This window comes from Ranitomeya imitator, chromosome 4 (genome assembly GCF_032444005.1).
Source record: "Ranitomeya imitator isolate aRanImi1 chromosome 4, aRanImi1.pri, whole genome shotgun sequence".
NCBI classification, from domain to species: Eukaryota; Metazoa; Chordata; class Amphibia; order Anura; family Dendrobatidae; genus Ranitomeya; species Ranitomeya imitator.
Window position 1 is genome coordinate 54,299,927 of NC_091285.1, and position 24,703 is coordinate 54,324,629.

The window sequence follows — 24,703 nt, forward strand, 5'->3', positions numbered from 1 at the left end:
TTAATGCGAGGATGATCACCAGGGTTTCTAGTTTTGAGGAACCCTGTAATGAGCTTATGCTTTTACAAGTAGGAATTAACCAAATCAAACAGCAGCTTTAACGGCTCCAATGTCTGGAAATGGATGAAACTGATATTTATTTGCATAAGAGGATCTGTAAAAATAAATGTGTATAGGGCTGTGAAAAGTGCCCAGGCAAGACTAAACACGAACACGTCTCCACATGTAAAACGCAAGACCAGAAATAGACAAAGCCTCTGGAAAGCTGCCAGCGTGATTTGTATGTGCTCAATGTGTGTAGGGAAGCAGACTATTAAGTAGCACAATGATACACAAGCACACAAAGGGCGCTATTATCCTAAAAAATGGGATTGAATTGATTGTAATGACATTTTAATCCAATTATTATGGTTTTAGTCAGATCATATATTATACAGCATCCACTTTTAAAGAATTATTAAAAGTTTTATTGGTTATCAATTAACAGAAATAAGCACTTAACATAGATCAATCTGTTTGTAATGCCTCTATATAATACATGAGTTTCACTTTTTGCATAAAATAACTTTTTGATGATTTTCATTTTGTGAGAAACACCTGTTCTAAACAATAGGTTATTTTGTTACAATAGGTGCACAATTGCATTGGAGATTCTGTTAGGAGCTTCCATCACAAGTTCAGTCATTTTTTATTGGAAAAATGCTCTGCTATTTTTTTCCATTAAATGAAGGCTATCTGAATCGGGTCTGTCTAGTGCTTTTTGTCATTGTCATTGGATGTAGCCGCTTCTTCCGGAAGTTCAGATTTTCTGTTCCTGTTATGGAACAGAAAAATGGAAATTCCTATCCCAAGGTATAATATTGAAGAAAGGAAACGTTCCCCTTATGACATGTGCCCAATGTCCCTACCGGGATAAGCTTAGTTGGCGGCTCAGGAGATCATATTCCACCTGTTACTGTACAATGACCATAAACATCACAGGAAATAACTTTAATTTAGAAAAAGACTACTGAAAACCACTGGCACAGGGTACAAATAGTCCAAGACAAAGTGCCAAATAATGCAATCTCCTGGACTAATAACAGAAGTGCTCCAACCTAATTTCTGGATGGGCTCAGAATAGCCGTTCATTAAGAACATGGTCACTGGGGATTGCACTGACAATGCCGGGATCAGTGCAGCTATTTATATCATGCAGCTGTGGTCCCTCTGATCTGTCGATGTCGCAGTAAAATGGAGCGTATGCTGCAGATATCTACCAGGCTGATATCCGTCCCCATTTACAGCAATGCTACGCATCACAAGAAATGACATATTTACATCTAAGACATTTAATTATCATTGTGACCTTTCATGGTGTCCCTAAATCATTAACACATATGAATTAATTAACATAATCAAACATGATGTATATGGTGTGATGCTAAGATAGAATTCTGTTGTATTGGATAATAGGGGGGTATTTATCAAGGAATTTGTTTCACATTCCTGGCATCAAAAAGTTGTTGTTCATAGAATCATTGAATGTTACAGTTGAACAGGACCTCCAGGGTCATCGTGTTCAACCCCCTGCTCAATGCAGGATTCACTAAACCATCTCAGACAGATGCTGTCCAGTTTTTTTTTAAAGATTTACATTGAAGGAGAACTCACCACCTCTCGTGGCAGCTCAATCCACTCATTGATCACCCTCACTGTCAAAATGTTTTTTCTAATATCTAATCTGTATCTTTTCCCTTTCAGTTCCATCCCATTGCTTCTAGTCTTTCTTTGTGCAAATGAGAATAAGGATGATCTCTCTACAATGTGACAGCCCTTGAGATATTTGTAGACCGCTATTAAGTTTCCTCTCAATCTTCTTTTTTGCAAGCTAAACATTCCCAAATCTTGTAACCGTTCCTCACTGGACTTAGTTTGCAGACCGGTCACCATTCTGGTTGCTTTTCTCTGAAACTGCTCCAGTTTTTAGATGTCTACTTTAAAATGTGGTGCCCAAAACTAGAGACAGTATTCCAGATGAGGACTGACCAGGGAGGAATGATTAGAGGAGGATAATTACTTCACATGATCTAGCCTATATGCTTTTCTTAATATATCCTAAAACTGTGTTTGGCTTTTTTGCTGCTGCATCACACTGTTGACTCATGTGCAGTCTGTGATCTTAGTATAGCCAAGTCTTTTTCTCATGTTTTGTTGCTTAGCCCTATTCCTCCCATTCTGTATATGCTTTTTTCATTTTTCTTGTCCAGATGATACCACAAAGATTATAATTTTTCTTGCCCAGATATTTTGTGCAAATATTTCTAATTTCTCACAACGTTTAAAAAATGGGTGGGAAAGAGGTTTAACTAGGTGAAAATTTATGAATTGTGACTTTATGAAAAGTCAGAATTTTCACTTCCGTAGGGTAATGCTGTAAAAACGAGAAAAATGTGTAGACAGAAGTATTTACAGATGCACTTAATTTACCAAACATAGCAAAGCATTTTGAGATGAACAACCTTAATACACATGATTTTTGTCAGGCCCTGATGTTATGAGCTTTCTTTGGACACCTTAAAAAAATAAGGACCTACGAGAAGGTGTATGTCTTCTTATGAAATCCCTAAGCAAATAATAAGCCAAGTTAATGGGGATTTTTGAGATCTGCACTAATGTTGGAAATACCCTTGTGTTATGATTACAATAATAAGCCATATAGAATTTAGGAATAAATATACCTTGTAATTATGCCCTAATTTATCATCACAGCATATTACCTATCAAATGTTTAATTACGGTATTTGTCAAGACTATATCACATGGCCACAGGCATCAACCTCAACATACAGTGGTGGATGCAATGTTAACACGGCACGCTGTTGGCAGCTCAGGCATCACACCACGAGGGGAGAATTTAGGAAATCCTGTTCGGTACCTTCCATTTTTGAATATTGTTTATGGAACCTTTGGTGCATAAAGGGTTTGTATAACCCTATAACTACACTAATTCTATGGCCTGATATAATAGTTTCTTAATCGGGTTGTCTTGTGTGAAACATTTATCACTTTTCCACATGATTGCTGATAATGATAACTAAATGATCTGACTGCTGGAACTCCCACTGATCTTGAGCAGCCCTAAAGTCCTACATTAATGAAGATATACATATTAATGTCGACTTCTATCCATCTAGGGGAGAAGTTATGAGCATTTTGATCAATAATTAAAGGGAGTTGATGGTGCAGTGGTTAGTGTCACACATGTGGGGATCCTCGTTCACATGATCAACCTCTTTTCACCCCCCCCCCATTGATAGGAGAGAAAATGCTGTTTGTGAGATAACCACTTTAAAGTGAATCTGTCAGCAGGTTTTTGCTATGTAATCTGAGGACAGCATAATGTAGTATCACAGACACAGATTTCAGTGGTGTCACTTACTGGGTTGTACAAAGACAGTACCTGCATGGCAGGCAACGCAAGCCTTTTTACAGGTGTCTCTAATTATGACTCCAGGCTCTATATGTTGCTGTCGGATGTGGGTGCGGACAGATGACCTGAAATCTTCTGCCCTCTAGTTTGTCTGACTCCTCCACTCTGATCAGGTGCTGCAGCACCACGTGCCTGCATGGCTCCTGCTCTCCTGATCTCTCCATTTTCCTCCGCTGTCTACTACAGACTTAACTAACTCCTCCTCCAAGCCAGAACATATATAAGGAAGCTCCCCTGAAACCGGGTTTAGAGCTCCCCTTCTGGCCTGGAGTCAGAACATGTTGCATGTATGCGCTACCTGTTAAATGGATCCTCCTTGCCTCCAGGAATGGCATCACTCTCAGCGAAAGGAAGGCAACACCACTGTAACAACCGGCTTCCTGGGGTGTTACACTCTCATACACATTAACGTGTCAAAACACCAAACACAGGCAAAGATGCTTACCTGTCTAAATAGGCCTCAATACAAATGCACAAGCAAGGTGCAGCGGACCCAAACAAAATAGCAAATGCACAGGTGCAATACCTAATGAAACAGCCAGCCTTCAATAAGGGTTTGGCCGTGTGGTACACCAATGCACTAAGATAAAATACTCTGTATGTGGCGTGTTCACACAAGGAATACAAAAAATAAAAAAAATATACGTTATTAATAGGCTGTAGCCAGATGCTTTGTATTCCTTGTGTGAACACGCCACATACAGAGTATTTTATCTTAGTGCATTGGTGTACTACACGGCCAAACCCTTATTGAAGGCTGGCTGTTTCATTAGGTATTGCACCTGTGCATTTGCTATTTTGTTTGGGTCCGCTGCACCCTGCTTGTGCATTTGTATTGAGGCCTATTTAGACAGGTAAGCATATTTGCCTGTTTTTGGTGTTTTTTCTTGAATGTGTCCTTTTTTGGTGTTTTTCATGTTAGAGTAGGACTGGCAATACGTAAGGACCCTTGGCGTGGGTTGCCAGCTTCCATATTATGGCCCTAATATCAACTAATACCTTTACATATATTTATATGTTTTTTTTTTTGCACGTATATTTTTTGCAGGGTGCAGCAGGGCCCAAATTGTTCTGTACACTGTGGCCTCTGTTCACACAGGATGCATTTTAGCACTGGGCAGCCCGCCATATGGCGTCATTAATAGGCTGCAGCCAGACGCTTTGTATTCCTTGTGTGAACACGCCACATACAGAGTATTTTATCTTAGTGCATTGGTGTACCACACGGCCAAACCCTTATTGAAGGCTGGCTGTTTCATTAGGTATTGCACCTGTGCATTTGCTATTTTGTTTGGGTCCGCTGCACCCTGCTTGTGCATTTGTATTGAGGCCTGTTTAGACAGGTAAGCATCTTTGCCTGTTTTTGGTGTTTTTTCTTGAACGTGTCCTTTTTTGGTGTTTTACATTAACGTGTCAGCCAAACCCATCGATATTGGCAGGCGCTGCCAACATTAATCTAATGTGTATCAGGAGCTTAAGAAGTCATTTGTGCCTGGGCCAGACCCATGCAGATTTACATCAGGATACTGTGTAATACACTGGCTGCATTCTTTCTGTGTAACATAAGCATATAATTGCTTACACAAGGTCTTAAATACTCTGCTACACCAGGTATATAATTCTATATATGCAAACACATATATACAGTATGTATACATACACATGTCCCTGAAGCTACTGCACAATCACATTGTTTAGTATCCTGCCCCCCTACCAGGCAAACCTCAACATTCAGGAAGTGCACAGGAAGTCATCCTGAAACTTTCCCTGACGCCACAAAAGCTGTAGAGCAATTGTATATATTTCCTTTAGATGTGGAGTTCATCAAGCCGTGCTGTTTTTTGACTATTAAAGTCTATGGTCTCTGTGCTGTACACCATAAAATGACAAGAATATGCAAACATCTAAACACCATGTAATACAAACACTCATATTTCTTCCATTATTGGGATGGCTTAGGAGCAGGAATCGATTTGGAATACACGCCTGCCAAATGACTTCACTGCTTTCACACAAGCTACACTTGCCTTCAAACTAGCCCTCACTTCTGCTAAACAGACCTATCTCATTAACCTTGTATTCTCACTATCCTACAATCTAAAACAACTGTTCAGCACATTTAACTCTCCTCTGCCCACCACTGCCACCTCCAACTCCCTTATCTCTTCTGAGGACTTTGCCACCTACTTCAAAAACAAGATCGACCAAACAAGGCACACCTTTACTTTTCCACCACCCCAATCACCCCATATACCAGACCTCTGCCCTTCCCTAATAACGTCCCTCTCCAACATCACTGAAGGAGAACTTACTCACCTCCTTTCAAAATCACACCTCACCACCTGTGTACTTGACCCTATCCCTTCCCACCCCCAACCTCCCTAACATGCTCATTCCAGCCCTAACCCATCTCTTCAACCTATCGTTATCTTCTGGTACCTTCCCCTCTGCCTTCAAACATGCCACCATCACACCAATCCTCAAAAAAGCTAACCTTGACCCTACTGCTATGCCCAGCTATCGCCCCATATCACTGCTCCCGTTTGCTTCCAAACTCCTTGAGCAGGATGTCCATGCTCAATTTTCCTCCCACCTCTCATCTCTCTCCTTGACAACCTCCAATATGGCTTCTGCCCCCGACCACTCCACCAAAACTGCTCTGACCAAAATTACTAATGACTTACTCCCAGCCAAAGCTACCAGACAGTTTTCCATCCTCCTCCTTCTCGACCTGTCCTCTTCTTTCGACACAGTCAACCACTGCCTACTGCTACAGATTCTTTCTTCCCTCGGCACCAAAGGCCTTGCCCTGTCCTGGATCGCCTCATACCATTCCAACCGCACATTTAGCGTTTCCCACTCCCACACTACCTCCTCATCCCACCCTCTCTCTGTTGGAGTCCCTCAAGGCTCTGTCTTAGGGCCCTTACTTTTTTGCATCTATACCCTTGGCCTAGGAAAACTCATAAAGTCCCATGGCTTCCAGTACCACCTGTATGCGGACGACACTCAGATCTACCTCTCTGGCCCAGATGTCAACTCTCTGCTGTCCAGAATCCCGGAGTCTCTATCAGCCATATTCTCCTTCTTCAACTCTCGCTTCCTAAAACTCAATGTAAACAAAACCAATCTCATCATCTTTCCCCATCTCGCGTATCTCCCCTACCTGATCTATCTATTATGGTAAACGACACCACGCTCTCTCCCGCACCTGAAATCCGCTGCCTCGGGGTAACTCTCGACTCTGCCCTGTCCTTCAAACCGCACGTCCAAACTCTTGCCACCTCCTTTTGCCTCCAACTCAAAAATATTACCAGAATCCGTCCCTTCCTAACCCCACAATCTACTAAAACTCTTGAGCATGCCCTCATCATCCCCGCCTCGATTACTGCAACACCCTCCTATGTGGCCTCCCCGCTAACTCCCTTGCACCACTCCAGTCTGTCCTCAACTCTGCTGCCCGGCTAATCCACCTCTCTCCTCGCTACTCCCCTGCTTCTCCCCTCTGCAAATCCCTCCACTGGCTCCCAATTCCCCAATGAATCTAGTTCAAACTACTAACACTGATCTACAAAGCCATCCACAAGCTGTCCCCTCCCTATATCTCTGAACTAATCTCCCACTATCTTCCCTCACACAATCTTCAATCCTCCCAAGACCTCCTACTCTCCTCCGCACTTATTCGTTCCTCACACAACCGCCTCCAAGATTTCTCCCGAATATCCCCTATCATTTGGAATTGCATGCCTCAACACATCCGATAATCCACCATCCTCGGATCCCTCAGATGGAACCTGAAAACCCATCTCTTCAGGAAAGCCTACAGCCTGCAATAACAATTCTGCCACCTCACCAACCGCCCGAGTTGCCGCTTCACCAACCGCCCGAGCTGATGCCTCACCAACCGCCCGAGCTGCTGCCCCACCAACCGCCCGAGCTGCCGCCTCACCACCACCAGAGCTGCCGCATCCCCAACCTTCTGTCTCTTCCCCAGTATCCCGTAGAATGTAAGTCCACGATGACAGGGTCCTCTCCCCTCTGTACCAGTCTGTCATCATAAATTTGTGTACTGTAAATGATATCTATAACCCTGTATGTAACTCCTTTCTCATGTACAGCACCAAGGAATTAATGGTGCTATATAAATAATAATAATAATAATAATAATATAATGGCCCTGATTCATCAAAGTGTTTTCACTAGGATTCTACTGTAAGACACATTGATAAGACACAATATTTGTGGGCAACGTGAGGTTGCTCAAGAGTCTTGTGACTTTTGACCTTTTCATGTCAGTTTCACTCAGCTCCACCAAAATTGGTGGAACGAGAATTGAAAGAGCAAGTTGATGCCACAGCTCATCTAATTCATGATGAGATGTGGCATTCTTTACGCAAGAAATCTTATTCCAGTTTAGGAGTAAGACTTATGGTGAGGTGTTCACCACTTTTTAAGAAGCTTCGATTTCAGTATTGAATCAAGTGCATTTGACTCCAGCATGTCCCATTATAGAGATCAGTGTGAAAAACGCAGGTTTTTATTAATTGGGGTCATTATTCAACCACCACATTAAATTGGTTATCTATTTAACTTAGCAAAAAAAATCTAAACTGCAAAAATTATGTCTTTTTGATCTCCATAATTCCACAAAGAAAGGCTGTAGCATGTGATCAAAAAGTTGTATCTATCTCAAAATGATAAAATTGTTGTCTTGCTCCACAAGAAAAGCTTTCTCACAGCTCCATTGGCCGAAAAATATAAATGTTTCGGGTCTCAGACAATGGTGAAACAACCCAAAAACATTTTTTTCTGCAAACTTCAGATTTTTTCAACACTAAAATATAAAAAAAACTGGACATGTTGGGTATAGGCGTAATTGAATTGATGTGGAGAATCAGATTGAATGGTCATTTTTACCACAAAATGTACACAGTTAAATCAATTCCCCCCCAAAATGTCAGAATTGCGCATTTTTTCACAATTTCATGGCACATGGAATTTTTTCCCCATTTTTCAGCACATTATGTGGTGAAATGAATGATGTCATTCAAAAGTAAAACTTGCCTTACAGAAAAAGAGCCCTCATAAGAGGACAGAAAAATAAAGTTATGTCTCTGGAAAGAAGGGGAGGAAAAACCGAAACCAGCCGCTTCGTGAAGGGGTTAAAATAAGTGATGGCCAAAAGGAACAGTATAAAATATTGTTAAAATGTAAAATAACTAATTTATAACAATTAAACAGATATAATAGTGTATGTATCATAGTCATCTTCCAGTGCTTATATAGCACCTATAGATATTATTTTTTCTTTTAAATCCCAAGAAAAAGAAATAGTTTTCCAAATATAGTTTTATATAGTTTTTTTTACTGTAATAAGCACAATATGTTAATGAGTAGGCTCCCCGCTGTCGTCATGTGTGAGGTCCTGGAACAAGGGGCTCCCAGAATACTAGCGGGCCTTAGGGTACCGTCACACTATACGATTTACCTACGATCACGACCAGCGATACGACCTGGCCGTGATCGTAGGTAAATCGTAGTGTGGTCGCTGGGGAGCTGTCACACAGACAGCTCTCCAGCGACCAACGATGCCGAAGTCCCCTGGTAACCAGGGTAAACATCGGGTTACTAAGCGTAGGACCGCGCTTAGTAACCCGATGTTTACCCTGGTTACAAGCGTAAAACTAAAAAAAAACAAACAGCACATACTTACATTCTGGTGTCCGTCAGGTCCCTTGCCGTCTGCTTCCCGCACTCACTGACTGCCGGCCGTAAAGTGAAAGTGAAAGCACAGCCGCTGTGCTCTGTTTTCACTTTACGGCCGGCAGTCACAGTGCGGGAAGCAGACGGCAAGGGACCTGACGGACACCAGAATGTGTGCTGTTTGTTTTTTTTTAGTTTTACGCTTGTAACCAGGGTAAACATCGGGTTACTAAGCGCGGCCCTGCGCTTAGTAACCCGATGTTTTCCCTGGTTACAAGCGAACGCATCGCTGGATCGCATCGCTAGATCGCTAGATCGGTGTCACACACACCGATCTAGCGATGACAGCGGGAGATCCAGCGATGAAAGAAAGTTCTAAACGATCTGCTATGACGTACGATTCTCAGCAGGATCCCTGATCGCTGCTGCGTGTCAGACACAGCGATATCGTAACGATATCGCTGGAACGTCACGAATCGTACCGTTGTAGCGATCGAAATGGTATAGTGTGACGGTACCCTTACAATCCCCTGGCAGCGTGCAATATCTGAGCCACGAAATCTCACTATTCATCGTTTGATCTTGCGGCTGCAATTTAAAGACTCTAAAGTTTTCATATTCCAGATATCAAGCATTTTCCAAGACTCATAATTTAATGAATCTGTTTAGAAGCTGTAATGCAATACACATGAAAGGCAAAAGTAATAAACGGATATGAATAATAAAAGACAAATTAATGGAGATGTCAATATCCTCGCTCTGCTCTGTCACTTTTTTCACAGACTGACAATCTGTGCACGTACATTGGAACTTAGCCAGTTTACTACGAATAAATGGACTTATCCAAGGACACAAGCTGGTTCCCATAGTGTCACGTCAAGAACAAAAAAGATGAGCAATGGGAAATCTTGGCAAAAACAATTAAAATATAAAATCTAGTCTACACTGCCGGTAGCCAACACAATAATAATTCTGATAAATTACAGCCACTCACACAATCCTAATATTGTTCTTACAAAATAAGTAATTCAATACATTAAAGTTATATAGGATAAATGCCCCTTGTACCATGAAGGTTTGTCGCCTGGTAATTTGCATATTGAAAGACATTTAAAGCCAAAAACGTAATGATGTCATTTATATCCAGACCAACCACTGTTTTATTGCACATCCTTCGTTTTCAGCAATGTTCATTTGCCTTTCCAATTACAAACACATTATCACAGCAGAATGAATTACATGTTTACTGATGAGATAAGTAGTGTTGACTTATACCTAATTATCCCCTCATTAGGATTGGGCTACACATAGATTTGTGCTATCCCATGTATAACTTTCTAATTAAAGGAGTTTTCCTACCCAGGAAAATGGTATTCATGTGCCTTATTAAACTATATTGGCCCTGAAGTTAAACGCTTTGATAAGTTGCAATTATTTTTGCAAAAATGTTTGCTCAACTCAATATTTCAAACAAAAATTTAGTGACTTGTAGTGTTTTTACACCAGTTTTTTTTCCAGTCAAAATATGTTTAGCTGAAGCAGGTTGGGGGCAGACTTCACAGTTCATCTGATTCATGAGGTTTACCATCCTCCGTACCATTGATGAGGGGTACAGAAGGATGCAACACTATATCAACTGTGATTGACTCATTAAGAGGCTCTTCCAACACCAGAACACCCCCTCATCAAGACGATCGTGAATAACAGCGGTCTTTATGAATCAGGACCATGGACTTTACACAGGGGGTCTCAGGATCCCTGTTACAGTGAGGAGAAAACCTAGGCCAAGAGTGACTTTGAGGTCCAGCAAAGTCCATGCCTTACAATACTACATTCATTGCAATTCAGTTGCATGTAACTAATATGTACAAGCAATTTTATTCACATTTTTTGTAAAAATAAAGCACATGAAGTTCCTTTAAACCCTACCTAGATAATTAATTTGCCTCATAGTATTGATGTGGAGTGCACAAATGGGTGCAGCTCCCTTCCTCAAATTAATACTCAGTGAAAGGATTTCAGATATCCACACAAGAATGCATTGATCTTCTACCCGGATGGTCTTCTCAAATAAGATGGCTTCTAAGCGTAATATATGGTGGAACTGTCTGTCTGAAGGAGATCATTTAGAGAGGTCCCACATTATAATAACCGATGTATGAATGCTTAGTACTTTATAACAGTCTTTGCCTGATGAAGAGACCTGTGTAGTCTTGAAAGCTTGCAATTTATTACCATCTTTTCAGTTAGCCATTAAAAGGTATCAACCACTGAGGACTCTCAATCCTAAATATTAGTACTTTATAAAGCACTGTAAAAAATTGCAATTGTATTCACAGCCTATGCCCAAGTTGGAAAAGGAAATAACGGTCAATTAACTCAATAGAGTGAATCAACTTAATGTTGACAAAGTGCGAAATATCAATTAAGACCCCCATACACGTTAGATAGATGTTGACCAAACTATGCCATTTTGGCCATCTCATCAGTACACAGGAGTGCTCATTCGGTCGAGCATTCCTGTTTTCTTTATGAGAAAGTCGCCAGATGACATATCGGCTTATCTCTGGGAGAACAAAAAGATCAGCAGTTCAACATTGGACATGTCTGATTGACGTGTTCCCTGACAATCAGTTGGATGGTGCCACCATACACATTAAAAGGTCTTCTGAGCCAAACAAAATTGATGGCTTAGCAGATATTAGCCTAATGTATGTAAGGAGCCTGTAATGTTTTGTACTATTTTTAGAATTTCTGCAGGTATAAGTAGAAAATAGAACAAAACAAGAAAGAGAAACACAAATCAAAATTGATTCAATAAATGCTGTTACACTTAAATGACTAAAGGTATTGTTACGGCATAAGAAAGAATGATGTCTCACCTGGCCAGATCCATTTAAGGGAGGAAATAAAACCTCAGTTTCACCGACTAAGCTTTTCAGCTGTGGAAAATTTAATGGCTTCATAAAGGTGAAATCATTTTTATCTGACATGGTAGAAAAACAGGACTTGTAACATTGACCCTGAGGGTCCATAGGACCCATTCTAACTTCCATATATTTCAGAGTACCATCTGGGTTGAGACGAAGAGTTGGATACTGCCCTGTGTATTGATGTGGTGTGGATGTATCTTTACAACACCACCCAGAACCTCCATGATCCTTCTTCAGACATTTTATAAGCAATATTGTAAAAGTGATAAATGAAACGCAGCTTATAGCCACGAGAGAAATTATTAAATACATAGTCATATCAGACTTGTTAGGTGTTGTCTGGAATAAATCCTTGGACTTCTTGTTTTCTTGGACCCTACCATCTTCTAATGTGACTATGATTGTGATGGTGGCAGATAAAGGCGGTTCCCCATGGTCCTTAACTAAAATCAACAAGCTGTGTTCTGGATTTTCATTTTCCTGAAAACTACGAGCCATTCTGACTTCCCCTGTTTGTGAAGATATCACAAATAAAGATGAGTCGGTGGCTTTGGCAATTTCATAAGATAACCATGCATTATGACCAGCATCTACATCCATAGCAGTGACTTTTGTGACGAAATATCCAGCCGGAGATGATTTAGGAATCTTCTGCTGGGCAGTCAACTCATCGGTATGTGCTGGGTAGAATATTTTTGGAGCATTGTCATTTGTATCCAAAATAAAGATAAAAACTGTTGCATTGGAAATTTGTTTTGGAAATCCAGAATCTTCAACTTTTACTGGAACCTGTAAAACTTGGACTTGTTCAAAGTCAAATGATCGTTGTGCATAAATACCACCAGTTTTCGAATTGATGTATACAAAAGAAGATATTGAAGAAGACCCTTCAACTTGGATGTCAAGGATAGAGTAAACTAAATTTGAGTTCTCACCTTCATCTGGATCAGAAGCAGATACCTCCACAAGGAGTTTTCCAGGTGTGTTGTTTTCTTCAGTGCCAGCTGTATACATGGCTTGGGAAAATGTAGGACAGTTATCATTGATGTCAGAAATTTTCAAAATAATTGTTTGTTGCGTCCTTAGAGAAGGTGAACCCATATCACTGGCAGTCAGATCAATTACATATTGAGATACCGTTTCTCTGTCTAGAATATCATTAGTAATTAAGGAGTAATGGTCGTGTGAAAAGGTAAACTTAAAAGGTAAGTTCGTTGGCAACTCCAGCTTCACTTGCCCATTTTCTCCGGAATCTTTATCTTGCACTTTGAAAAGACCAACAACAGTGCCTACTGGCGTATCTTCTGGAATATCTGTCATTAAGGAGGTCACTAAGATCTCTGGAACATTATCGTTGACATCATCAATTTCTACATGGATAATACAATTACCTTCCATTTCTGGAACTCCTCTGTCTCTAGCTCGGACAGGCAACTCAAACGACCTTGATTCCTCATGATCTATGGGTCCAATAATAGAAATAACACCCGATTTGGGGTTTAAGGCAAATATTTTTTTGACGGAATCTCCAATGTGATCTTCAAATGAATATTCTATTTCACTGTTGTCTCCTTCATCAAGATCGGTGGCATTAAGCTGTAACAACACAGTATTTGGCAAGGAGTTTTCCTTTACGGTAACTTTATACAAGCCTTTATCAAATGTCGGTGCGTTGTCATTTAAATCCATAACGACAATGTTTATCTGTGAGGTTCCTGATCGAGGTGGATCACCGCCATCGACAGCTGTGAGGATTAGATGGTGTTTATCTACTTCTTCCCTGTCTAAAACTTTCTCCAGTACTAATTCAGGAACGAGTGCTCCATCGCTGCGCTTCTTCACGGACAGTGAGAAATAAGGGCTTGGGTCCAGTCGATATCGTTTTATTCCATTAGATCCCACATCCAAATCATGTGCACTTTCTAAAGCAAATCGAGCTCCTGGACTTGCTAAAAGTTCCGTAATTTTTATAGTTCTTTCAGGATTTGAAAACGTAGGAGAGTTGTCATTGATATCCAGAACTTCTACCATGACTCGATGTAGTTGTAGAGGATTCTCTATCACTACCTCAACGGGTAGCAAGCAGCTTGTACTGGTTCCACAAAGGCTCTCCCTGTCTATCTTTTCATTTACCATCAAAGCTCCATCTTCCCAGTTCACAGCAAAATATTTTCTGCTTCCCTCCGTCCCCAAAGTAAGCCTGCGCTTAGACAGATCTGTAATTTTCAGTCCCAAATCCTGAGCTACATTTCCGACAACTGTCCCCGGCTCGGACTCCTCAACAACAGAGTAGTTAAGCTGTCCCGAGACCCAGCCCCAGCTACAAAGGAAAAAGAAGCACTTTACTTGCCAGTTCCAAGTCTCTGCTGAGTTGTGAATGTCCATAACTTAAACCTTTCCTCCAAGCAATGTAACTCCAGGCATAGAATCCACATGTAATCCCTGGAATGAAGTCACTCCATAGCGTAAAATTTTAGCTCCAAACCATAGAACATTTATATCCAGATACATCCACGGGCGGGATTCTTGTCACAGCCTGAGCTTTCCCTTCTGTGTTGGTGGAGGATCATTTCACAAAACCAGAAGGGAAAAAGAGGATGACAGCACAATGTCTGTTACGTGTGACAGAAGCCGAAGAACAGACGCCAACTCTGCCCTCTACTGGCCAATATGGTTAATTAATAGATGAGGATAATAATTTCACTCAATGCGCACATTTTTGTTATTTATATTCTAGTAGACACACATTTACATGATAAAAATTAAATATATTTATACTTTCAAACATTATTAAAAAATTCATGGAAAAAATATAAAAAGATAATGTGCTAAAATTCTCCTTGAATATTACATTTTGTCATTACCACAGTTTTGTGTTACGGATATGGCATTTAAAAAATATGCTTTCTCCAAAACATAGAAATGTCCTAATTCCTACACATCTACACAAGTTGTGTTCGCGTGTCGCAGTTATAACAGTGTATTTTTGGCATAAGGTCGCAGCAAGTAACGACTGACAGTGGTCGGCTATCAGACACATTTCGCAATTACAGTTTTCAGATGTTGGCTGTAGATTACGAATCCAAATACTCTGACCTATTTTTGCAGTTCAGTCATTGGGCGACATGTACATATGAAAAGATGCTTGGTGATTAGAGATGGAGGAATGGATTTGCAGGACTCGGGTCTGTCATCCAGGACTGTATGGGAAGCCGGTGACTCTTCTTACCTCCCGCCATTCCCAGCTCCTCTTTAGATTAGTGGAGCTGAAGCAACATCAAGTGTGTGACAGGCGGCAACAACGACGTCTAGGCTGGCTAATCAAAAGGAAGGGGCCTGGAATATTGGGAGGTAACAGGAGCTGCACGCCTGTCCAAGAGACACAAAGTACTGACCTGGCCTATGGACCAAAGTCCTGCAAATCAATTCTCCCATCCCTGATGATTAGCATATGCAACATTTCATAAAACATCAGAGATAGATAGATAGATAGATAGATAGATAGATAATAGACAAATAGATAGATAGATAATAGATAGATAGATAGATAGATAGATAGATAGAAAGATAATAGATAGATAGAAAGATAGATAGATAGGTAGATAATAGACAGATAGGTAGATAATAGATAGATAATAGATAGATAATAGACAGACAGACAGACAGATAGATAGATAGATAGATATAAAGATAAATACATAGATAGATAATAGACAAATAGATAGATCCCCCAGGGAACAGCTGAGGGGCTTCTACAAATTCAAATACATTTCCCTGCAGTGGCCACTACAGGGGAAATGTAGTATTACATGCTGGCCATTTAAAATGTATTGGCCAGATCTGTCATAGAGAAACCTACTATGTCCTTATAGTACAGATACAAAACCAAATGTTTGTTCTAATATGGACATAACATTACATATAATATTATAAGACAGTAGAAATGTTTTTGAGCAGCTATATCAATGTGAAACAATAGTGATAACTGACAAAGCACAAAGAGGTGATTGATACTCTGCATTTATTATGATAAACCAATTACAACACATTTATAATACAAGTTCTATGAATGTATAACCCACAAAGACAGTTTGCAAGCTTCCAAAGCCTGTAGCACCATGCTTCTTTATAGATCCTAAATTAGACAAACGAAACAAGATCCGTGCTACCAGGAGTCAAGTAAGGCCATAATATATCAATATTGAGATGGTCCCAACAATAGGAAATTATCATCATATACGCTATCCATATGCTATAGGTTGGGATGCTTTGTTACACACAAATTGTAAAAGAAAAACAACAAAACAAAACAAAACACTGATACTAGAATCCTATAGTTGAGCCATAAAGTACATATATTAGGAACACCAAAAAGAAATAAGGCATAAACCTCACAGAAATGAAAAACGCGCATCGGGTGGGGTGGACACCTACTATATTGCTATTGTCTAATAGCTACACGTGGGATTTAACTTAACCCCTTACTTGCCAAATTAAAATATTTACAAGTACGGATTTTTCAGAAAAGGGCGTCCCAATATTCAATTAAAAATGACAATGACCTGATTTCCTATTTTGAAAACATTCATTTTACAAACACAACACAAAAAATAGGACCTAATTATAAAAATTATAAAATCTTAGTTGCTAGAAGCCAAAGATTAGGCGTCCCAAAAAAAAGGACATTGGTAGATAATGGGTTAATGATTGACACTTTACCTGCCTGCCAACTTATGTTGTTTTATGATTGACTATTTATTATACAACTTATCTTACTTTACGTGTCTGGACTTTGCCACCTATCTACCTCATCTTTTTTAAACTTTTAGCTACTTTTACCTTTTATCGCTTGGCTTTACAGTATATTTCAGTACTGGTAGAAGGTTTACACAGTAAAATATCGATATTTGCAGATGATACAAAACTATGTAAAGCAGTTAATACAAGAGAAGATAGTATTCTGCTACAGATGGATCTGGATAAGTTGGAAACTTGGGCTGAAAGGTGGCAGATGAGGTTTAACAATGATAAATGTAAGGTTATACACATGGGAAGAGGGAATCAATATCACCATTACACACTGAACGGGAAACCACTGGGTAAATCTGACAGGGAGAAGGACTTGGGGATCCTAGTTAATGATAAACTTACCTGGAGCAGCCAGTGCCAGGCAGCAGCTGCCAAGGCAAACAGGATCATGGGGTGCATTAAAAGAGGTCTGGATACACATGATGAGAGCATTATACTGCCTCTGTACAAATCCCTAGTTAGACCGCACATGGAGTACTGTGTCCAGTTTTGGGCACCGGTGCTCAGGAAGGATATAATGGAACTAGAGAGAGTACAAAGGAGGGCAACAAAATTAATAAAGGGGATGGGAGAACTACAATACCCAGATAGATTAGCGAAATTAGGATTATTTAGTCTAGAAAAAAGACGACTGAGGGGCGATCTAATAACCATGTATAAGTATATAAGGGGACAATACAAATATCTCGCTGAGGATCTGTTTATACCAAGGAAGGTGACGGGCACAAGGGGGCATTCTTTGCGTCTGGAGGAGAGAAGGTTTTTCCACCAACACAGAAGAGGATTCTTTACTGTTAGGGCAGTGAGAATCTGGAATTGCTTGCCTGAGGAGGTGGTGATGGCGAACTCAGTCGAGGGGTTCAAGAGAGGCCTGGATGTCTTCCTGGAGCAGAACAATATTGTATCATACAATTATTAGGTTCTGTAGAAGGACGTAGATCTAGGGATTTATTATGATGGAATATAGGCTGAACTGGATGGACAAATGTCTTTTTTCGGCCTTACTAACTATGTTACTATGTTACTATGTATTTTGATTTTATATTTTCTGATGGCCTGTTTGTTTATAAAGTATTTCCTTTTGGTGTTACACGCAAATTGTAGTTAAAGGCGCTAAAATATAAGAAAAAAAAAATCATTTTTTAAAATACATGTAACGAAAAACATACAACCTGCACATATTAGGTATCCATATGCTTGTAATAACCTGGGAAATTCATTTAGCAGTTTATTTGGTGTGAAGCTTGAACAGTAAAAAAAAATATGAACAAAAAAAATCTCAACTAGGAATTGCTTTCGTCTATATTTACATAAAAAAAGAAAAAAATATCTAAATGACACAATAATTTACATTTACTGCTAAAAATATAATTTCTCCCATATAAAACAAAGCCTCATTCAGGCATGTCAATGAAAAAAAAATGCAGCTGCAAAAAAAGAGGTGAAAACTGAAGACATTTTTTTTTTGGCTGTTTAGACCTGGTCACCAAGGGGTTAAATTGTTAAATTACCTACAATAATGCATTTCCTTAAGTGTCCTCTTGGCTCGATATTGGCTAAGATGTGGGATGATTTTGCGATACATTGCCTTGATGCGCCTAGTGCTGTATGCGTGTGTGTGTAGCCACCCTGTGGTTGTGATGTGAATTGCAGTGTGTTAAGGAAACTAGCGTCAAAATTTTGTATTGTATTTTTTGTATTAGGAATTACAGTCCTCAACCAAATTCAAGAAAATGTAATCGGGGTAATCTATATCATAACTTGCAATGGAGTTTCACAAAAATTTAAAGGGAACCACCCAGGAGATTCATGCTGCTTGAACTATGATTTAGACACTGGCTGAGTTATGGTGTGAAAGCTGCGCCAATTCAGAGAAAATATACCTTATTTATCTGGCCAGGGGCTGTGTGCCTTGGATGACTAGTCTGATGCAGATCCCCGGCTGCACTACAGTAGATTCACAGGTCTCTCCTTGTACAAACCAATGGAAAGAAATCTGTCAATTGGGGAGAAGCCGCTGAGAACCTGCCTTGGACCCGTCATCTGAGTCACATAGTCCCTGGTTGACTTCTCAAAGTATTTTTCCAGTGAAACCCCAATGTGTTTTAGAGTAAAGCATAAATATCTGCAATAATGTTCTTTTTCGTGATCCTTGTTATTTGGGAAACATGAATCTCCGGTCAAGTTTAAAATTAAAACCAAATCTTAGTTTAAAGGGAATCTGTCACCAGTTTTTGCCACTTTATCCGAGAGCAGCATAATGTAGAGGTTGATACCCTGATTCTAGCGATGTGTCACTTCCTGCTCTGCTTAGTGTAGTTTTTATAAAATCACAGTTTTATCAGCAAGAGATTATCACTAGAGAACTAGATGGTCTGCAGTCTGGTAGCCTAAGCACGCCCCCACCACTGATTGGCAGCTTTTTTCCTATGCAGACAGTGGTGTGGGCGGAGTTATACAGAGCTCAGTATTGAGAGAACGTGTAGATCTGCAGTAAAAGAAGCAGTGTTTAAAGGGAACCTGTCACCCCCAAAATCGAAGGTGAGCTAAGCCCACTGGCATCAGGGGCTTATCTAGAGCACTCTGGAATGCTCTAGATAAGCCCCCGATGTAACCTGAAAGATGAGAAAAAGAAGTTAGATTATACTCACCTGGGTGGGCGGTCCGATCCGATGGGCGTCACAGTCTGGTTCGGGGCCTTACATCTTCTTACGATGATGTCCTCTTCTTGTCTTCTTGCAGCGGCAAGCTGGGCCTCTCTGACCTTTCCCGGCGCCTGCGCACTGCAGTACTTTGCTCTGCCCTCAACAGGACAAAGTACACCTGCGCTGTAGCCGCAGCGTGAAGACAAGAAGGGGACGTCATCGTAAAAAGATGGGAGGCCCCGGACCGTGACACCCATCGGACCAGACTGCAACGGGACCGCTCCTGGGTAAATATATATAAATAATATAACCTCTCTTTCTCATCCTTCTGAATACATCGGGGGCTTATCTACAGCATTACAGAATGCTGTAGATAAGCCCCTGATGCTGCTGGGCTTACCTCACCTTCGATTTTGGGGGTGACAGGTTCCCTTTAATCAAAACTGTAGAGCCAAGTAAAGTAAGTGACACATCACTAAAATCAGGAATTCTGCCTCTACATCATGCTGCTATCAAATGGGGCAGCAAAAACCTGGTGACAGATTCCCTGTAAGTGGCAAGTCACAAAAAAAAATAGAACTAGCCCCACACTTTGAACTCCTTGCTTCCCGTCTTTGTGCTGGTTCCAAAACCATACTGACCCTAGTGAAAGCTTGTGTGTGCTATGTGATAGACAGATGGTGCACCGCGTCATTAGTGTTATATGGTTAATAAGAAATACATAGATATTAAAAATATATATTAATTCTGTAAATATTGAAATCAATATCTTATATAACAGGTCTATTGGCTGCTTCATCCATTTGGATACTGCTTTATAGAATTCCTAAAGCTTTTGGCAATAATCTTACACCACCACCTAACACACAGGCATGCAGAGGTCTCCTCTCTTACTGCTGTTCACGTGGACCCTTGACATGTACAGAGGTTCCTGTGGTTATTGTGGGGAGGTTTGGGTTTCATTCTCTTCCTGTGGAGTTGGGGCACATGTCCGCGTGCTCTTCCTGACTAGTGGCGCTATTAATTGACTATCAGGTTACAAGGGCACACACTTAGCTGCTCTCCAGTAATTGAGACCACCCATCATGAGTGTCTACATGCACAATATGTCTCTCCAGTCATGTTACTTCTGCTTCTTACCAGTAAGTGATAATCCGGCTGCTCAGCTGTCACTGGGGGAAGCTGTCGGTGTGTCCACATGTAGGATAACATGCCATCACTTATAGATAGGATGTGTTCTTTATTCCTTGTCAACATGTATGTTACATTATTGGATCCAACAGGTAATCAAATAATCCCTATCTACTGTATACATAACACTAAAGGTAATCTGTCAGTAGGACCAACCTTCCTAGGCCATCTACATGGACATGTAGGTCATAGGAAGCTGAATAACGTGATATCTTCATCTCTCTGATCTGATGTCTTATTCCAGAGGAATCCATATTTCTCTTAATATATTAATTAGCTGTTAAGATCTATGGGCCGGACATAGATCTCCCTGAGAATCTGACTCCCGAGATTATTTTAAATGGAAAGGAAAGTTACCAGTGTGAGACATGTAACGACTTTCATCTAAAATAATCTCTGGAGGCAGATCCTCAGGGAGGTCTATGTCCGGCCCATACATATTATGAAAAAAAAGGATCACTCTGGAATCGGATCACAGTTTATTCAGCTTCCCATGACCTGGAAACCCATGACCCATATAGACGGCTTAGGATGGAGAAAAAAAATCACCAAGACACATACAAGTAAACTAAAATACACCATGTATGTGACATGGCCACTTAAAAGGAATCTGTCAGCAAGTTTTTGTTATCTGAGAGCAACATGATGCAGGGGCAGAGACCCTGATACAAGGGATGTGTCACTTACTGGATTGTGTTTGCTGTTTCAATAAAATCCTTTTTTTACCAACAAGAGACTATCATTAATTAGATATTTATCATTTTAACACTAATTTATGACTTCTAGTTTTATTTCATACTTCATTATCATCTCATAGGCAATACAAATACAGGGGACAATTAATTATGATGTTTACACAAGAAATCTGTTGTAAACGCCTTAAAAATGTTGTGACTTTTGGCGTTTATACGCCAGTCTTGACCTGCTATGCAAATATGGATGTAGCCTTAGCAGGACATGAGGTTGATGGGGGGTGGCCCACCAGCCCATCAGATTCATCATAAGTAATGTAACTTACTCCAGAAATGTATAGCAATCGCAGGCTGGTTTATCTTTTTAGTGACAGAGCACACTTGATATATCAAGTGGTGGGCGTCTCTTAATGAATTGACAATTCATACTCCAGCTGCCTCCTTCATTAAGACTTAAGTCTTAAAGAACCGGGTCCATAGAGGGTGTGTATTTATCTTAGTGAGTACAAGGAAGCAAACTTTTAAGGTGCCTACAAGATGTATTACTTGGCATCGCTGGGCACATGTTGTGCACATAATGGCCACTTTAGCATATACTGTATCTTCAGTACAAACAGTATTATAATACCAACCACACAAACTTGTCAGCACCAATGTCTCTTTTAAAACTGTCCAGTTTGCTCATCTGGCACTGCTAATATCTGCCAGCCATAACCATCCATACATTCATATAAACATGTGTCTATATACAGTAGGTGGACCTGCAAAAGCTGCGTTCACAGTAAAGTTCTACTGTGGTCCATATAATACAGCATGCTTATTTTCTGTGGTACGCTGAATCTTTAACTCCAGCTCCTGAGACACACAAGAGCTTAAATCCTCCACCCACCCATTCTGAAAGGTGAGCAGCTCAGCAGACAGGAGCACACAGCTCAGCAGACAGGAGCACACAGCTCAGCAGACAGGGTCACACAGCTTAGCATACAAGCACACACAGCTCAGCAGACAAGAGAGCACAGCTCAACAGACAGGAGAGCACCGCTCAACAGACAGGAGTGCACAGCTCAGCAGACAGGAGAGCACAGCTCAGCAGACAGGAGCGCACAGTTCAGTAGACAGGGTCACACAGCTTAGCATACAAGCACACACAGCTTAGCAGACAAGAGAGCACAGCTCAGCGGACAGGAGAGCACCGCTCAGCAGACAGGAGAGCACAGCTCAGCAGACAAGAGAGCACAGCTCAGCAGACAGGGTCACACAGCTTAGCATACAAGCACACACAGCTTAGCAGACAGGAGCGCACAGCTCAGCAGACAGGACAGCACAGCTCAGCAGACAGGACAGCACAGCTCAGCAGACAGGAGCGCACAGCTCAGCACACAGGAGTGCACAGCTCAGCAGACAAGAGAGCACAGCTCAGCAGACAGGAGAGCACAGCTCAGCAGACGAGAGCACAGCTCAGCAGACAGGAGCACACAGCTCAGCAGACAGGGTCGCACAGCTTAGCATACAAGCACACACAGCTCAGCAGACAAGAGAGCACAGCTCAGCAGACAGGAGAGCACCACTCAACAGACAGAAGCACACCGTTCAGCAGACAAGAGCGCACAGTTCAGCAGATAGGAGCGCACAGCTCAGCAGACAGGAGTGCACATCTGAGCAAACAGGAGTGCACAGCTCAGCAGACAGGAGCGCACAGCTCAGCAGACAGGAGTGCACAGCTCAACAGACATGAGAGCACAGCTCAGCAGACAGAAGAGCACAGCTCAGCAAACAGGAGCACACAGCTCAGCAGACAGGAGCGCACAGCTCAGCAGACAGGAGTGCACAGCTCAACAGACATGAGAGCACAGCTCAGCAGACAGAAGAGCACAGCTCAGCAAACAGGAGCACACAGCTCAGCAGACAGGGTCACACAGCTTAGCATACAAGCACACACAGCTTAGCAGACAAGAGAGCACAGCTCAGCGGACAGGAGAGCACCGCTCAGCAGACAGGAGAGCACAGCTCAGCAGACAAGAGAGCACAGCTCAGCAGACAGGGTCACACAGCTTAGCATACAAGCACACACAGCTTAGCAGACAGGAGCGCACAGCTCAGCAGACAGGACAGCACAGCTCAGCAGACAGGACAGCACAGCTCAGCAGACAGGAGCGCACAGCTCAGCACACAGGAGTGCACAGCTCAGCAGACAAGAGAGCACAGCTCAGCAGACAGGAGAGCACAGCTCAGCAGACGAGAGCACAGCTCAGCAGACAGGAGCACACAGCTCAGCAGACAGGGTCGCACAGCTTAGCATACAAGCACACACAGCTCAGCAGACAAGAGAGCACAGCTCAGCAGACAGGAGAGCACCACTCAACAGACAGAAGCACACCGTTCAGCAGACAAGAGCGCACAGTTCAGCAGATAGGAGCGCACAGCTCAGCAGACAGGAGTGCACATCTGAGCAAACAGGAGTGCACAGCTCAGCAGACAGGAGCGCACAGCTCAGCAGACAGGAGTGCACAGCTCAACAGACATGAGAGCACAGCTCAGCAGACAGAAGAGCACAGCTCAGCAAACAGGAGCACACAGCTCAGCAGACAGGAGCGCACAGCTCAGCAGACAGGAGCGCACAGCTCAGCAGACAGGAGCTCAAAGCCCCTTGCTTAGTGCACACACAGCGTGCAGTACAAATTTAATTGTAAGCATAGTTTTCATAGCCTAGGCTTAATATTGAATCCTGGCTTTTGTGCTGCTCGCCTTTTGGGGGGTGTAAATCATTGGTGGAAGTCTCAGAACGTGAACCCCCATCTATAAGCCTGTAGTTTATAATGACACTGAAATGTGAAAAAACCTTGTGTGGATTTAGTTGCTTTTTATGCTTATACTGGGTAACACCTGGTAATATTAGCGCAATTTTAGTGGAAATCCGACTCCAGGAATCATCACAAATTCACGATCCTCAAAATAAGATGAGCATTAGGTAACGCTGGAGAATTATCACATACTGTATATCCTGTATTCTTATTACCAAATATCTGCACATGGTTCTCAGTAATTTCCCTCAGATTCAGGAATACATTCTGGCTGGATCCACACAAGCTTTCCCCGTCTTTGCAGTCCGGGCTCCCCTCCCTTGATCCACATTAAAGTATCTGCTCTTACTCTCAGTTCCTATTTGAAATCGGCATTTATTAACTAGCAATTCTTAGACCCTGAATTCAATTTTCCACAAATGTCCCGGCTCTAACTCCTCATACACCCAGTCCAGCC

At 41.5% G+C, this 24,703-nt stretch overlaps 1 protein-coding gene across 50 annotated transcripts in view; it reads right to left on the minus strand.

Moving 5' to 3' along the window:
• Positions 1–24,703, minus strand: part of LOC138675454 (protocadherin gamma-A4-like) — a 732,953-nt gene that overhangs the window by 68,329 nt on the left and 639,921 nt on the right. Inside the window, exon 1 of one of the 50 annotated variants that reach the window (XM_069763670.1) lies at positions 12,058–14,743. The exons of 48 other annotated variants lie outside the window; for them this stretch is intronic. In XM_069763670.1, coding sequence (XP_069619771.1) covers positions 12,058–14,493 — 2,436 coding nt within the window. In that variant the 5' untranslated portion in view covers positions 14,494–14,743. Of the gene's footprint in view, positions 1–12,057; positions 14,744–24,703 lie in introns of those variants that run through there. One more of the 50 variants, XM_069763677.1, reaches the window with a different exon arrangement.